The 17,546-nt window shown below is 52.4% G+C and overlaps 1 protein-coding gene across 3 annotated transcripts in view; it reads right to left on the bottom strand.

Annotated features, from left to right (window-relative positions):
• Positions 1–3,387: 3,387 nt before the first annotated feature.
• RUFY1 (RUN and FYVE domain containing 1) overlaps positions 3,388–17,546 on the bottom strand; it is a 61,968-nt gene continuing 47,809 nt past the window's right edge. For 2 of the 3 annotated variants that reach the window (XM_055386484.2, XM_055386486.2), the window contains exons 13-18: positions 16,679–16,798; positions 14,559–14,688; positions 11,391–11,485; positions 7,494–7,542; positions 5,754–5,831; positions 3,388–4,030 (exon numbers count right to left, since the gene is read on the bottom strand). In XM_055386484.2, coding sequence (XP_055242459.2) covers positions 3,887–4,030; positions 5,754–5,831; positions 7,494–7,542; positions 11,391–11,485; positions 14,559–14,688; positions 16,679–16,798 — 616 coding nt within the window. In that variant the 3' untranslated portion in view covers positions 3,388–3,886. The other variant, XM_055386485.2, reaches the window with a different exon arrangement.

Below are 17,546 nucleotides of genomic sequence, written 5' to 3'. Positions count from 1 at the left end.
TTACAGGCGCCCACCACCACTCTAGGCTAATTTTTTTGTATTTTTAGTAGACATGGGGTTTCACGATGTTGGCCAGGCTGGTCTCCAACTCCTGACCTCATGTGATCTGCCCACCTCGGCCTCCGAAAGTGCTGGGATTATAGGCTGGAGCCACTGCCCAGCCTTCACAGATGGTTTTCCAATTGAAGTTTTGAACTTCTATATTTTTGGCTCATTCCTAAAAATCAATTCCAGTTGGAAGCAAAATTCCATGTAAATCTAAGGTAGAACGATAGGTAGTGATTGAGAGCTAACATGACAAGTTTAAATGAACTCTTAAATATATCCCGTTTTGGTAGTTCGAAGCTCCAACATGATGCTAGCAAGTATCCAAGCTTCTTCAAAGTGGTGTACCTGGGCAAGTTAGAAACGCCACACTTGGAGACGAGTTCAGGAGTCCTTTATTAGCCGGCGACAGACGGCTACCGCATGAAAGTATCTCGGCCTCGAAGAAGGAGCTAGATTTTCTTTTATACTTTGGTTTGGAGAGGGGAGGGGGATTCTAGCTGCAGCCATCTTACGGAAGAAAAACACAAAAAAGTTAAAGACAAATGGTTACAGGAAAACAGTTCCAGGTGCAGGAGCTTCAAATTCATCACAAAGTGACAGGTGAGGGGGCTCTGGGTGTTATCTACCGGACAAACATGGGGGCTTGATGGTACCATCTCTGAGTAAATTGCTGGGAACTGGACATCGCTTGCCTCAGCACCTTAACAGTTAACTGCACTCTGATATGTTGAGAGCTTGCACAAGTTAAAGTCCTTGAGGAAAGGCGGGTGGGTAAGGAGCCCTTGATGTCTTGTAAATGAAGGAGCCAAATGGAGTTGGCCTGGTTTTCTCAGCGAAGGGAGAGTCTTCATATTGAAAACAAGGTTAGGCATGTAAGGGAGAGTCTATTCGTGTTAATACAAGGTTGGGTATCACAAAAGCAGTCCTGAAAAGCATGCTCCCGGGGTTCCTTCAGCAGATGCTCAGGGGTGCTGCGGTGTGAGAACTGCTGCTACTACTTCCATCCCATTAGATTCAAGTCCCTGATAATGAAATTAGAATGTAGCGTCTGAACTAGGCTGTCACATAGGCGTGTGCCCTTTAAAGCGAAGTGTGGATAAGCTTTCTCCTTTCTGCGATTACACGAGCTTTTCTTGAGTTTGTTGTTGGGGTAGGGCTAGGTAGGGTGGACAGAGTGGCTTAGTATTGATCATTTCTAACCATCTGACCACAGGAGCAGTGCATGCAGGAGACATGGAGGGGAGGGCTTTGCAGATCCTACCTTGCTTGCCCTACCAGGACTGGACACTAGCAGAGAGAAGGGTCTGGAATGTGTATTGTTGGTTTTGTCTTCGGCAGGTCTAGAGAACAGCAGTTATCGGGGGAGGCAGTGTTGAGAGTTGTTGAGCTGTGTTCTAAGTCTGGTTACTGCCCTTGAGATCTTGCGTTAATAGTTTGGTACTGAGGCCCAGTATTAAGAAGGATTGAAGGTCCCTTCTCTGGGTTCTTTAGTTAACTGTGGTACATTTAGGGATAAAGCTTGCCCTGTTAGAGAAGGGAGTAGAACTAGAAACTTGGAGTAAGGTTAAACTAAATCCAGAGCCATACGGCTAGTCTAGGGCAGGGGCGGTGGCTAACGCCTGTGATTTCAACACTTTGGGAGACTGAGGTGGGTGGATCACCTGAGGTCAGGAGTTCGAGACCAGCCTGGCCAACATGGTGAAACCCTGTCTCTGCTAAAAAATACAAAAATTAGCTGGGCGTGGTGGTGCACGCCTATAATACCAGCTACTGAGGCAGGGGAGAATTGCTTGAACCCAGGAGGCAGAGGTTGCAGTGAGTCAAGATCGTGCCATTGCACTCTAGTCTGGGTAACGAGCGAAATTCCTGTCTCAAAAAAAAGTCTAGAAGCATTATGGTTCTTTGGAATCTTATGCTCCATAGCTTGTTTGCAGTAACTTAACCTCCTGACCTTGTCAGTTGGAATCTGCATTTTAAACAAAATCTTGACCACTCACCCTTACCTCAGTTGACTTGGGAAGTGCTGCCTTAAAACATTTATCCTTCATTTCTCAGGCTGGGTAAAGGTGGTTTGGTATCAGACCAGGGACTGGAGATTCCAGAGTTAGGGCTTGGAATATGTTTCAGTTTCTGAGTAGGGAAGTTATCTTGACCAAATATTACCAACTTTGAAAATTTCACTTAAACTCTTGTGTTTAAGTGACATTTATACCCAAGTCTCAGGCACAGAGGTGGGAACCTCCTGCATGTTTTTATACTGAGCTGTCAGAACAGACTTGAAGTGGGGGAGGGATAGATTATTCTGCTTTTGTGTGCAGATGAGAGCTGACTCAAGTGAACTGACTTGCCTAAGGCTGCCCGGTAAGTTAGGGGTCCAAACTGGGTGTATTGAAAAGGCACAGATGTCATATATGCAAGTTAGGGGTAGTGAGTGATAGGCAGTTTTTTCTGAAAGTTTGGCCCTGTATGAGACGGCAGCTGCTATGGTGAGGGGGTGAGGGAAGGGGAGGGCTGCCAATGTGCTTGCCTAGTAGGGTTGGAAACCTGCTAGGACATGGCTTTGGAGCAGGGCGGACCTTGTCTTGAAGTCTGGCCGCACAGTCCTAAGCTGTATAGGATGGAGGGGGAATCCTTGAGTCTTGCCCAAGCTCCCACCTTTTCCATCTTCAGAGTGGTTTGAGGGGAGGGAGTGGCAGAGGAGGAATCTCAGTTGAGGGTGCCATGCAGGCATCTACCAGGGCTGACCAGGTCGTGGGGGAGCCCGCTTCGGAGGAAGAGCCCAGAGGAGGACTGGGATCCTGAGGCCTGGATTTGGCGAGGGTAGGGAGCCCGTGGGAAGGGAGGGTTGGGTCATGGACAAGGTGTATGTATAGAAGGTGGAGAAGGATGAGGCCTGGAAGACTTGACTGTTGGCTGTCTGGACTTGATAATGCTGTTGTCTCCGCTGGAAGAGAGCCCCGGGCCATTGGATCTTTGGGGGTGGGGGCCTCCGAGGGAGGGACTGGAAGCCAGTCGTAGCACTGCATTTGAAATGTGAAAAATGGCTGCCTGGCAAGTGCCTTTTCACAGGTGTCTCCATCTGTAACCTATCAAACTCCCAACTATGTACGTGAACTACTCTTGCACTTTGGTGACAGGCTTGGGGTCACCTCCTCTGCCTGTTGATGGCAGGCTGACCCTGCAAACTGCCCTTGGCTCACCAGGCACAGCCCTGCAGGCTCTGGGGCAGCACCAGCAGCCTCTCACTCACACGGGGCTCGGGCACGAGGGCCGCTCTGAGGCCTCCTCCGGTGCGGTGGGCTCTTTGGAAGTTGACACAAGCTTCTGCACGCGCCAGAGTGAAAAATAAGTGATTTTATTGCAGGGCCAATGATAGGTAGTCACAAGGGCATGAGATGGCAGATCTCTTGACTGAAGCAGAGAAGGCACACTGGCAGACTCCATGTGTGTCAAACACTGGGCATGAATCAGGTTTTTAGAAGGAAGGTAGGAGAGGAAAACTACTCACTAGCAGAACTGAACTGCTGTAAAATAGGTTAAATTCTTTGAAAAGTGAAAAATGATAGTAGCAAAATCATGAAGTTGTATCTGAACCAGAGCCGTGATGTAACCAAGTAAGATGGAAGTTTCCATCCAGAGGAGTTAATTCCGAACGAGTCACAGAAAGGTGAGAGCTGCCGGTTCCGGCATGCTGTCTTCTGGAGTGCCAGTGGCCGGGCAAGAAATTTGATTCTTTGATTCTCTTGGGAAAGAACACATTTCCCAAGCCCCTGGTTGGCCCCTGGAGACCCACAGGGTTTGGCACTGTCTGTGAGGCTGTGCTCCTGAGGACGGGCGTTCAGGAGGCCGTGGAGGAGCAGCGCTGCAGGAGCAGGGTGTGGCAGCTGTCGCACACTCGCACCGGCTTGGGGTAGGAGGGCAGGGCCAGCTCGTTGCTGGAGCAGGTGTTGCAGAAGATGTGTCCACAGTTCCGGCAGTGGTGCTACAGGATGGGAAGAAGGCAGTCACAGGACACCCAGGGAAAAGCCATCCGCACACCCTCCCTGCTTCCTAACCCAGAAGCGCGTCATTTGTTGGGAATGGGTTCTTATGTTTCTGTGGAGTGGTGAGGGGCTGTGTGCAAACAAGGGTCTTTTTTTTTTTTTTTTTGGAGATGGAGTCTTGCTCAGTCGCCCAGGCTGGAGTGCAGTGGTGCGATCTCAGCTCACTGCAAGCTCTGCCTCCCAGGTTCACGCCATTCTCTGGCAGTAGCTGGGTCTACAGGTGCCCGCCACTATACCTGGCTAATTTTTTGTATTTTTAGTAGAGACGGGGTTTCACCGTGTTAGCCAGGATGGTCTCGATCTCCTGACCTCATGATCCGCCTCCGCCTTGGCCTCCCAAAGTGTTGGGATTACAGGCGTGAGCCACCGTGCCCGGCTTTTTTTTTTTTTTTTTGAGTCTCTGTCGCCCAGGCTGGGGTGCAGTGGCGCAATCTCGGCTCACTGCAACCTCTGCCACCTGGGTTCAAGCGATTCTCCTGCCTCAGCCTCCCAAGTAGCTGGGATTACAAGTGCCTGCCACCGTGCCCGGTTAGTTTTTGTATTTTTTTTTAGTAGAGATGGGGTTTCACCGTCTTGGCCAGACTGGTCTTGAACTCCTGACCTCGTGATCCACCCACCTCAGCCTCCCAAAGTGCTAGGATTACAGTCATGAGCCACCGCGCCCGGCCTAAGGGTGTTTTTAAGACAAAAAGTTTACTTTTGCTGTACTTCATCACTAAGCCAGTGAGCTGCTAGTCCATGTTACAGGAAGAGTGTGGTTCGTTCTCTTTGCTGCATTCCAAGGGGGTGGGAGTAGATCTTTCCCTTTCTAAACAGGTTCCCTGGGTGCCTGATAAGACATCAAGATGAGCACCTGTGCAGCCTCTGCTTCTGTGACTCCACAGATGGGGACAGCCAGGCCTTGTAGACATGTGATCTCAAAGGCAGCCTCAGGACGTGGTTTCTAGCTCTGAGCTTACTGCGAGGCACTGCCTGAAACTCGAGTTGGGGAGGGGGTGGGGTAGCTGTGGCTTCCTCTCTTCCACAGAGCTAGGCTGTTGATGGGAACAGACAGAACATGGCTGTGGCAGAAAGGTGGGTGGCGCTGGCAGTGTTTCCTTTAGCTCCCAGTTTTGCTTATACCCAACTCTTCCCCTACCCAGCTGGTCTTGGTGAGACTGTTAATAAGGCCCAGTCAACCCTAGACCCAAGGGTGAGCCTAGGACCTTGTTTCCAGAACCTAAAGGGCAGGGGCAAGCACGCTGCCTAGATCACTAGTGATTTTTGGTGACCTGCTGCCCTGTAGGTTCCCCATAGATTGTTTTTGCCTAAGTTGGGCCAGATTTTGTTCCTGCCGCATACAGAGAATTTTCAATGACACTCCCCTAGAGCAGCTCTGCACACAAGGAGCCCCATCTCCCCAAAAATCATTGTCAATCACTGAAAGGATGTGCCGGAGACCAGGGGCCTATGACTGGCCAAGGCCTCCCAGAAAGAGGGTGCCAGGATGGAAAGCCATCTGCACAGGCAAACAGGAGAGGCGGGGCTGCCCATCTGCCAACCAGTCAGCACAGTCACAGGGCAGTCAGCCTGCTCTGATATGGGCTTCTGGAACCAGAGAAAGGGGAATCTCAGCGGGCAACGACTCAGGGCACTGGGAGGGTGGGTGGAGCCCCCACGTACCTTTCTCCGGGAAATGGAGAACTCCTTCTCACACTGCCTACAGTGTGTCGCTTCGTCATCTTTCAACCAGGCGTGGCCCTGAAGAGGAAAGGACATTCTAGAATCCACTTTCTGTCTAAGCCCCTGATGAGTGGGTAGCTGCGTTCTGGCCGCATCCATTGTCCCTCATAGCACCTGTTTCCTAGTGAGGCACTGTTTCTCCATCGGATGTGGCCTCACAGGACTGTCATCAAGGTGCTCTTTCCCAGTCTGGCCGCAGCCGGGATTTCTGCATCCTAGCTCCGTGCTCCACCTCTTGGCCTCTGCAGGCTGCCCTGGGGCCTCGAGGCGGTCTCCAGCATCTGCTCACTCAGGCACACTCCCACTTTCAATCAGTTCCCTTTGGCTGAAGTAAGCAGAGTGAGCTTCTGGTGCCTGCAACCCTAGACCCTGCCTGAGACACTGGCCGAAGTGACTAGCTGACCTGGCAGGCGCGGGAGAAGGGCCAAATCTGAGTGAGACTAAGACACTTGCTGACGCTGATCCTTGTGGAGAGACAGAAGGTGATGGACAGCGGGCACTGCGTCCCACAGGCTTGAGGACGCCCTTCTCCATGCGGGCCAAAGCCCTGATTCTTGACCAGCCCTGGGGAGCACATGGACGCCATTCCACAGGGGAGGCGGCTGAGGCTTTGAAAGGTGGCCCCTCAGAGGGCTTTCTCGGGGCGAAGCAGCACCTGTGATTTATTCGGGCTTAGGGACTGGGGTGTTCCAGAGAAGTCAAAGGCATGAGGTACTTTTCTGGCCTGTTAACATCTGCTGGACATGATTTTCTTGCTGACAAATAGATCCTCACAGACTGAGCTAGAGTCATATACCCTTGGGGCTGCCAATGTGTGCCCAGGACGTTCAGCCTGACATCAAAGAGCTCTGGCGGCTCTAGAGTCCTGTTTTATGATTTCTATCCCCCCTCTGATGCTGTGAAACTGATATTACCTAGAAGTCCCGGCTGCTGTTAGTTGCTGCCCCTGACCTGGCACTTGGAAGTTAGATGCCCAGAGACATCAGGGTCCCTGCTCTGTACCACGTGGAACAGTGTGCAAAGGGACTGCTTTTGCATTGCTGCCACGGCACAGCTGAGGCCGAAGCGGGGTGCTCCCGCAGGCAAGGCTGTCTTGAAGGCCAGGCTGCCGTGCCCCCGAATGTCTGCCTCCTCTCCCACACTCTCCGCCCTGCAGCTCAGCCTGGCACCCGCACCCACACCGGGCCACCTGCAAGCTCCTGCTCTTCGGTGGAATGTGTCATTCTGCCCTCCCCACAAGGGTGCGGAAACCTGGCCCAACTCAGGGCTTGGCTTGAGTGGTCCCTAGCAATGGCACAGGGCACTGCAGTGGGGCTGGCTGGCCTCTGGCCCCTCACTTCAACAGAAGGGCCTGTTTTTCACTGTTTAAAGATATCCGCGGGTCTCTCCTCTCTGCCACCTGCTTCCCCCTTAAGGAATGCCCATCAGGCCTATTTTGAAAGCACAGCTGATGGCAGAGGAACTGGAGTCGGAAGACCTAGGTTCAGCTTTGGCCACCTGTCAGCATCGCCCTCAGCCGAGGGACACGTTTCTGAGCAGCGTTTGGCTTCTCTGTCAATACGTCATCACCACTGCCTCAACCACACGCTCTCACCTGACTGTTGGGATACTTAAACGTACGAGCACACGGGCAGTCAGCGCAAGCTGACAGCGAAGAAGTGGTTCTAAGCAAGCCAGTACCTTCAGTGCCTGGTTCACTTCTTTTATATCTTCCATCTTCAGCTTGGACCTAAGGAAAAAAAAAAAAAGGCCATTTCATAGCAGTGAGAGAGAGTGAGGCTCTGAATCCCTAACACAGCTGGCTCTCATGACTAGCTTTGTGAGGATACCGGACTTGTGAGGAGACCCAGAACATGAGTTGTTAAAATGCCTTCCGCCTCTGTACAATCCCAGAGTTGCCTCATCACACCGGCTCCCGTCTGCTGAGGGCTGAGGCTGAGCCTGGGACTGCATCTGGCACGAGAACACACTGCTTAGCCTGCAGGGGCTCAAAAAGACTTTGAGGGAGGCTGAGGCGAGAGGATGGCCTGAAGCCAGAAGTCCAAGACCTGGCCCTGTTCTGCACTAGTGTCTACCGCTCTCCCCAGCAGGAACCTGAGTCTGCAGGCTTCTCCCCGGCCTCCATTCTGCTGCCTGCTGTCTGGAAGGGGAAGGCTCAGAGGGCACAGCCATTTGTTCTTGCTCCATTCTTGTTAAGTGTCAGAACAATTCCTTTGTTTACGCAAGAGACAGGACTGAACATGGTCTAAACTGGCAGAACTAAACCAAATAAAATGAAGCAGTTTGTGCAACTGAGGGAAACAGTCTGATCCTTTTTTTTTTTTTTTGAGACAGGATCTTGCTATATTGCCCAGGCTGGAATGCAGTGGTGCAATCATGGCTCACTGCAACCTTGACCTCCTGGGCTCAAGTGATCCTCCCACTTTAGTCTCCCAAGTAGCTGTGACTACAGGTGCATGCCATCACGCCTGGCTAATTTTTGTATTTTTTCAAGAGGTGGGGTTTTGCCATGTTGCCCAGGCTGGTCTTGAACTCCTGACCTCAACTGACCCACCTGCCTCAGCCTCCCAAAGTGCTAGGATTATAGGCCTGAGCCTTTTTCTTTTTTTCTTTTTTGAGATGGAGTCTCGCTGCATTGGCCAGGCTGGAGTGCAGTGGTGTGATCTCGGCTCACTGCAACCTCTGCTTCCTGGGCTCAAGCAATTCTCCTGCCTCAGCTTCCCAAGTAGCTGGGATGACAGGCGCCCGACACCACGCCCAGCTTATTTTCTTGTACTTTTACTAGAAACGGGGTTTCACCATATTGGCCTGGCTGGTCTTGAACTCCTGACCTCAAGTGATCCACCTGCTTCGGCCTCCCAAAGTGCTGGGATTACAGGCGTGAGCCTCCACGCCCAGCCTGGCCTGGGTCTTCCTTAAAAACTGAGATCAGTCTGAACTATCATCAGATTAGACTAAGTGACAAAATGGCAGGTCTCTAGGAAACACAGGCTAGACTTCTAAGGGAGGGATTAGAAAACAGCATCAGGGCATTTAGAAAAATCCCTGCGGCTTTTACCAAGGATTGGGAAGCAGCTCCTTCCCTTCCTGGTCCGGCTGCAGAAATAGGAAATAGGCCAGCAGACTGACAGGATGAGAAGAGGCTGCGCAGATGGACAGACCTTGGGAAGCCAGGTCAACATGGCAAACTGAACATACAAGAACTCTGGGAAACACAATTTAGGAAGAATCCAGATGTTCCCAAGACAATGAAACTGGAAACTGTTCCTGTAGCTAATGTAGGGTCTGCGAAGAGGCTTTGCCATCTCTGTCATCCGGTACAGGCTTGCAAGAGGAAGAAGGGAAGAGGGGAGAGAGCACAAAAGCAACTCCTTGGTTAGTCCTGTCTGGGTTTGCATACACCTGATGCTGTGACACCCACAGCACTCGCTGGGAGGGAATGGTGGCCAGGCAGCTCACACTGGGATTTGGAAACTAGGTTAGCCGGTAGTGCCAGGGGGCCACAAAGTGCAACAAGAGTTTCACTCTTATCGCCCAGGCTGGAGTGCAATGGCGTGATCTCGGCTCACTGCAACCTCCGCCTCCCAGGTTCAAGCGATTCTCCTGCCTCAGCCTCCTGAGTAGCTGGGATTACAGGCGCGCTCCACCATGCCCAGCTAATTTTATATTTTTGGTAGAGATAGGGTTTCTCCACGTTGGTCAGGCTGGTCTCAAACTCCTGACCTCAGGTGATCCACCCACCTCAGCCTCCCAAAGGGCTGGGATTACAGGGATGAGCCACCACACCCGGCCACAATGATACATTTTAAAGATCAGAGACCAACCACAGTTTCGAGGTCTATGGTCCACTAGGAGAGGACCTGTGACACTGCCTTGCTGTCCATCCAATGTAAAGAGGAAAACACTGGCTGCAAACCCCAGAAGCCAGCTCCACGCCAGCTCTGTTCCAAGTCTGCTTCTGGTGAGTGCTCTCGGGATGCCCTCACAGCTGGCCTATGCTCTGAGCATGGGGACAGACACTGGGCCTTGCATCCCTCAAGGAGCTCCCTGGGGGTTGGGAAGGAACGGGCCAGAGCATGGCAAGTTGACAGGCCAGACGAGAGCAGCACAGGGCACTCAGCTGAGTGGGTGGCAGGCAGGGCGGAGGGTGGGAGGGGAGGGAGCAGCGGCCATGGGATAGTCTAGAAAGGTAAGGGGCACAGGAGAGACGGCGAGTGGCCAGCACCTGCATCTGGGAGTGGGCAGACCGCATTCCCACCAGAGACATCAGATTCCTTGACCAGCTATTGTTTTTTTTTGAGATGGATTCTCACTTTTGTCGCCCAGGCTGGAGTGCAGTGGCGCAATCTCGGCTTACTGCAACCTCTGCCTCCCGGGTTCAAGCGATGCTGCTGTCTCAGCCTCCCAAGTAGCTGGGATTACAGGTGCCCACCATGCCTGGCTAATTTTTGTATTTTTAGTAGAGACGGGGCTTCACTATGTTGGCCAGGCTGGTCTCGAACTCCTGACCTCAGGTGATCTGCCCACCTCAGTCTCCCAAAGTGCTGAGATTACAGGCGTGAGCCACCGCACCCGGCCTATTTTCTTAATAGTACTAGAGTCTACAAATTTCTGGTGTGGACCAGGCTGTGCTGAGGTCGTGAGCCCCATCTCCTTGGTCATGGTGCTTATGTCAGGCATGGGTACTCGGGAGCAGAGTCAATCTCGGGTGATCCTGGCAGCTATGCACAAAGAAGAGGGAGTTTGTTCCTCTGATAGATGGCCTTGCTGAGTGCTGTTTTGCCCCTGCAGGGTCCAGACCCACCTGTGAGGCAGACAGGATAGCAGAGGTAGGAGACAGAGACCGATTCCTGATGGCTTCTTTTGCTTAAGCCACTTTGAGTTGGATTTCTGTTACTTGCAACCATGAGCCCTGACTCGAGGAGAAAAGCTACCCACTACGTTGAAAATGCAGAATCATCACACAAATGGACAAGTTCCACAATCCGCAGTGTGATCCACCCCAAGGCCCAGGCGTCCACAGCAACCTATCTAGACTGGGACACCAAGGAGGAGAGCTGTCAAGTCAGAGGGGAGCAGAACTACCAGGGTCTGCACCCCATCAGCACCTGCAGCAGAGACAGACAGACTCTGGCGGATGCAGTGGCCAGTTCCCCGAAAGGAAGGGGACTGTGCTGCGCAAGGTGGGTGAGTGCACCTCTACTGTGCCAGGCTTCCGTTCCCAAAGCAGCCCTGCTCCCTCTGGCCTGACTGTAGGCTGACCAAGCGATCCTCTCATTGCCCATCTGTTCCCTCAGGCCCTGGATATGAAGCTAAGGAACAGGAGTGTCCTGGTCACTAGGAATGAACGTGCTTCCTGAATTAACTAAGAGCTCACTGACATCCCATGTGGGTAGCAGAGATCAGTGCTGGGCCCCTCTGAGGCCGGGCTTCCTGAGAGCTCATCCGTGAACGGCGGACCGAGCTCCGAAATGGCCCGCCCTCCGTTCGCCAAAAGGAGGAAGGTTTGGGGCCTGAGGGATGTGGTGGGTAGCCTGGTGTGCCTGCAGTGGCAGACGAGGGGAGTGGGGTTCTTACTGGCTGAGGTGCAGGCCCATTTCCTGGAGGGCTTGTTCCTGCTCCTCGCAGATCTTCTGCAGCTCTGCCTTCTCGTCCTGAAGCTCCCGCAACTCCTAAAATGAACAAACCAACCAGATGCTGGACAGAGGATTACACGGTCCTTTGTTTTTTTATTTTTTTTGAGACAGAGTCTTGCTCTGTTGCCAGGCTGGAGTGCAGTGGCACGATCTTGGCTCACTGCAACCTCCGCCTCCTGGGTTCAAGCGATTCTCCTGCCTCAGCCTCCCAAGTAGCTGGGACTACAGATGCCCGCCACCATGCCCTGCTAATTTTTGTATTTTCAGTAGAGACGGGGTTTCACCATGTTGGCCAGGATGGTCTCAAACTCCTGACCTCGTGATCTGCCTGCCTCGGCCTCCCAAAGTGCTGGGATTACAGGCGTGAGCCACTGCACTGGCCTTTTTTTAAAAAAAAAAAAAAAAAAAAAATATTTAGCAACCAGAGCAACAAGCAGATCAGAATGTTTTTTCAACAGCAAAAGGTGGCCAGGCACAGTGGCTTATGCCTGTACTTCCAGCACTTTGGGAGGCCAAGACAGGTGGATCACCTGAGGTCAGGAGTTTGAGGCCAACCCGGCCAACATGGTGCAACCCTGTCTCCACTAAAAATACAGAAATTAGCCGGGTGTGGTGGCAGGCACCTGTAATCCCAGCTACTTGGGAGGCTGAGGCAGGAGAATTGCTTGAACCCGGGAGGCGGAGGTTGCAGTGAGCCGAGATCGTGCTACTGCACTCCAGCCTGGGCGACAGAGCGAGACTCCATCTCAAACAAAACAAAACCAAAAAAAGAGCAAAATGCAGTCCTGTATTAATGTCATTCAAGATTATTTCTTGCTAGCTTACTCTTGACACTGGGCAGCTAGAAGGCAAGCACTCGACGAGGGCTCTGCAGCTGGGGACAGAGACATGGGACAGGATAGTTACATTCATCAGCCACATTAAAAATAGTTACCCTCAGCTGGGCGCAGTGGCTCACACCTGTAATCCCAGCACTGGGAGGCTGAGGTGGGCGGATCACCTGAGGTCAGGCATTCAAGACCAGCCTGGCCAACATGGCGAAACCCCTCCTTTAGTTAAAAATACAAAAATTAGCAGGGCATTGGTGGCACATGCCTGCAATCCCAACTACTCGGGAGGCTGAGGCAGGAGAATCGCTTGAACTGGGGAGGCGGAGGTTGCAGTGAGCCGAGATCACACCACTGCACTCCAGCCTGGGCAACAGAGCAAGACTCCGTCTCAAAAAAAAAAAAAAAAAAAAAAGTTACCATCATAGGACAAATGAGGCTTTGCCTATTTGAGCTTCTTTTTAAAAGATAAACATTTTAAAAAACAGACTGCTATCTCAAAAAATCTATAGAAGAACTGTACACAAAATCACATGAAGCTTGCATCAGCAAAGACTAGTTTGAAAGGTGGTTTCCTGTTAAACTCTGAAAAAGCTGCTTTTTTGGAAAGCACTGGTCAAGGATGATGAAGGGGGTGACCTGGGACCTCATTTCATGGCTAGACCACTTGGAGGCTGGCTAGACCATGTGAGGAGCCCTGCACGGAGGGAGCTCCCCAGGGGGCAACGGCACTGACACCTGGGGCCAGTGCACCTTGAGGCAGTCTGTTAAGGCCAGGATGGAGACCCAGAAAGTAACTGGGGTTTCTAGGACCACTGGGAGCAGCGGTGGAGCTCGGGCCCGAGTGGCGGGGTGGCTCTCTGCACACCCTGTGCCGTAGCTTCTGCTTCTGTGCACAGGCTCGCAAAGCGCAAAGCACAAAGCTGTGGCTTAACTGGGGATATTAGACATTGTTTTGTTCCTATTGTTGGGGCGGGCTGTAATTGTGTAATTCGAATCTTTTGACGGAAGCATTCTGAAGCAGAATAAAGGAGGTATGCCCCGTGATGAGGCGGGACTTTCTGAAAGTCCTCTTCTGCCCTCCACTTCCTCCCTTCCACTCTCCAAGCCTGAGCTGGCTCTTGAGCAAGCTCTCCCTTCCCCAACAACTCCAGGCAATTTCCAATGGAAATCAAAAGGGCCTTTCCTGACTCGCTCGAATCGTGCAGTGTGTCCATTACCACGTTCAACGCAACAAAATCCAGGTCCAGAAGCCACCCTGGCCCTGAAGGCCCCTCCGGGGCAGGTGCCGAGGGGAAGCCTGCTTTGGGCTCAGATTTCCTGCAGCGCTCGGCAGCGCAGGGGCCTGAGAAGAGGGCATGCCATTCCCACGTGGGAGGAGCCCCCCAAAGCGCCCCAGGCTGCAGTCAGCTCCATCCAGGATCGCAGAGCCTCCTCCCCTCTGGGAAAACAGCCGATGATTTTACATTAGGGCAAATGTTCCACACGGCCTCGGAGTTTCCTGGGAGCTCCAGTTCCACAGCCAGACAGTGAAGGCCTGCTGGACCCCACTTCTCTCGCCCTCTGAAGCCCACAGCATCCAGGCCATGCCTCCAAGTGACAGGGTCCTCCACGGAACTGAGGTGATGTGGGGGAAGTGGAGGGCTGGGGTCGGTCTGCTTCCCAGGGATGACCCGACCCTGGGCACAGTGGCTGAGGTGAGGCTGGCATGTGGTAGGAGATGTTTACTGGTTCCTCCCAGCCTCCTCTCCTGCGAGCCTACCACCCACTCCACACAGGAGCCAATGACCATCCGCAAACGAAACGGATCCTGTCCCTCCACCAGCTGCCCACTCTGCTAAAATAAACCCACGTTCCTTCCCCTGGCTCCCAGGGCCCATGAAGGGCTTCCTCCTGCCTGCCGCCTGAGGCCTCCTCTTTGCTCCTCACACTCCTGTCTGCTCCTGCAGTCTCCACCCAAGAGGTGCTTTGCAGGGCATAACTCACTGGAGCCTCTGCTCACCGGTCGCTCCCTCCCCAGGCCCCTTGCACATGGGTGAGGACATTGTTCTGCTTTATTCTCTTCATGGCACTCGCCTCTATCTGAGCTGCCAGCAGGCTTAGTGGTTTATGATTTGTCTTTGTCTTATGCTCCTAAAACAGGAGCTCCCTAACAGCCTCCCCACACCCTGGAGCCGCCTGGCCCCCACACAAAGGGTGCGGGGAGAGGAGCCTGCCCGGAGCATGTTAGGGGTTTCTGGAGGCTGCCAGAGGCTCTCCTCTCCCGGGATGGCCCACCTCACCTTTTTCAGTCCTTCCACTTGTTGCAGCTCCGTCCTGAGTAGAGAGGAAGTGTCTTTCTCGTGCTGTAATTCGCGCTGAAGAGCCTGTCTTTGCTCTTTTTCTGATTTCAATTCTTTCTCCAGGCTTGAGCTGTTTTCCCAAAATGAACTTGAGTTAGTCTCAGTGGGAGACTTTCACGGAAGATCCACAACCCAATTCACCGCCCAGGAAACAGGGAAGTCTCTGAATTGCCTCTTGAGCATCTAAAGCCTTCGGCAACACTTCCCTCTCCCCCAGGGTCACCTGCCCTTCCACAAGAAAGAGCAGGAACCAGGGAGAGAACGGCCTGCAGGCACAGGGGAGAAGGAAGAGAGCTCGAGAACACTTAGACCATGTAAGCAGAACCCTCCCCTGACATGGAGACCTGAGGAAAGAAGCTCAAAATTCATTCTTTTCTTTTTTTGAGACAGGGTCTAGCTCTGTCACCCCAGCTGGAGTGCAGTGGCGCAACCTCAGCTCACTGCAGCCTTGACCTCCTGGGCTCAAGTGATCCTCCCGCCACAGCTTCCCAAGGTGCAGAGATTACAGGCATGAGCCACCTCACTGGCCAATTCATTCTGCTTTTTGTTTTTTTTTGAGACGGAGTCTTGCTCTGTCGCCCAGGCTGGAGTGCAATGGCGCCATCTTGGCTCACTGCAACCTCTGCCTCCTGGGTTCAAGCGAGTCTCCTGCCTCGGCCTCCCTAGTAGCTGGGATTACAGGCACACGCCACCACGCCCAGCTAATTTTTTGTATTTTTAGTAGAGATGACGTTTCACCATGTTGGCCAGGCTGGTCTTGAACTCCTGACCTCGTGATCTCCCTGCCTCGGCCTCCCAAAGTGTTGGGATTACAGGCGTGAGCCATCGCGCCCGGCCTCATTCTGCTTTCTAAAACCTACAGCCAGACTGACAATGAAGGATCCTGGAGGGAGAAGGCCAGGAGGGAGCCTCAGCCTGAAGCTGACTCCGCCCTTTACCAGCTGAGTGGCCCTGGGGGCACTGCTGGACCGTCTGGAGTCTGCTCTCTCTTTGTGGGAATAAAGATGTCTCTTCTCTCTTCTCTCAACATCAGGCTTTTAACCTGGCATATATATTATCTCAAAAAATCTATAGGCCAGGCACGGTGGTTCACACTTGTAATCCCAGCATTCTGGGAGGCTGAGACGGGTGGATCACTTGAGGCCAGAAGATTGAGACCAGCCTGGCCAACATGGCAAAACCCTGTCTCTAATAAAAATGCAAAAATTAGGCTGGGCGCAGTGGCTCATGCCTGTAATCCCAGCACTTTGGGAGGCCGAGACGGGAGGATCACGAGGTGAGGAGATCGAGACCATCCTGGGTTAACACAGTGAAACCCCATCTCTACTAAAAATACAAAAAATTAGCCAGGTGTGGTGGCTGATGCCTGTAGTCCCAGCTACTCGGGAGGCTAAGGCAGGAGAATGGCACGAACCTGGGAGGTGGAGGTTGCAGTGAGCCGAGATCGTGCCACTGCACTCCAGCCTGGGCAAGAGAGTGAGACTCTGTCTCAAAAAAAACAAAACAAAACACAAAAATTAGCCGGGTGTGTTGATGTACACCTGTAGTCCCAGCTACTCAGGAGGCTGAGGCACAAGAATCGCTTGAGCCCAGGAGGTGGGGGTTGCAGTGAGCTGAGACCGCACCACTGCACTCCAGCCTGGATGACAGAGTGAGACTTTAAAAAATAAAAAATCTGTAGATGAACTGTGCACAAAATTATATGAAGCTTGCATCAGCAAAAGGCTAGGTGAAAGGTGACTTTCTGTTCAACACTGACAAAGCTGTTTCTTTTTAGAAAGGGTGGTTAAGGGTGATACAGGCTGTGACCTGGGACCATGGTTTGAGAGTGGCCAGATCTTCTGGAGGCGAGCTGGACCACGTGAGGAGCCCTGTGGGGAGGGAGCTCCCTAGGGATAACATAGGAACCCTGCAGCGGTGAGTGCTGAAGCAGGATACCACCTCCCCCCCCCCCGCCCTCCCTCCCCCCGTTCGTGCTGAAGCAGGATACCACCTGCCCCCAGTTCTTCCCAGTCCCTCCTGAGCCACACCCCAGCCCAGGCTCCCTGCAGGGCCCCTACCATTGCTCGTGCAGCTGGGAGAGCTGCAGCTGCAGGGCACCGATCCTCCCGCCCAGCTCCTGCTGCAGCTTGTGGCTCCGCTCCTCAGCCCCCTGCCTCGCCCGCTCCGAGTGCTGCAACCTGGATGCGACACCAGCAAGAGTGCAAATGAAGCAAATCTTTGTAAGGAAAGGATGACTTTTGCTGGCTGAAATTCATTTTTAAAATTAACATACAGCAAAATTAACTCTTGTCAGTTTTAACACGTGGAGATTCAGCTCCACCACAATCAGAATACAGGAGAGTTCCACCACTCCCAAAACTCCCCACCTCAGCCCCTGGCAACCACTCATCTGTTCTGCAACAATATGGCTTTGGCTTTTTGAGAATGTAATCTCAATGTAATTATACATTATATAACCTTGAGACTGACTTTTTCTCAGAATAATGTCTTGGAGATCAATCCAAGTTTCCATGTATATCAATGGTTCATGCCTTTTGTTTCCTCTCTGAATGTTCTGAAAGGGCAGTGGTTCATTCCTTTCTACAGCTGAGTCATACTTCACCGCACAGACGTACCACTTTGTTTATCCATCACCCAATGCAGAACAATTGGGATTGCTTCTAGCTTTTGGCAGTTATGAACAGAGCTGCTATAAACATATGTACTGGTTTTGGTGTGGACATAAGTTTCATTTCTATTTGGATCATATGGTAAGAGGACGTTTAGCTTCTTGAGAAACTGTTTTCCTGAGTGGTTGCACCATTTTGCATTCCTACCAATAAAGTATGAGAGATCCATTAGCTCCGTGTCCTCATCAGCACTTGGTATTGTCATTAAAGAAACAGTAGCTGGCCAGGCGTGGTGGCTCATGCCTATAATCCCAGC

Source organism: Gorilla gorilla, chromosome 4, assembly GCF_029281585.2.
Source record: "Gorilla gorilla gorilla isolate KB3781 chromosome 4, NHGRI_mGorGor1-v2.1_pri, whole genome shotgun sequence".
Classification (NCBI taxonomy): Eukaryota; Metazoa; Chordata; class Mammalia; order Primates; family Hominidae; genus Gorilla; species Gorilla gorilla.
The sequence above is the reverse complement of the archived record's forward strand: the minus strand, read 5'-3'. Positions and strand labels throughout refer to the sequence as shown.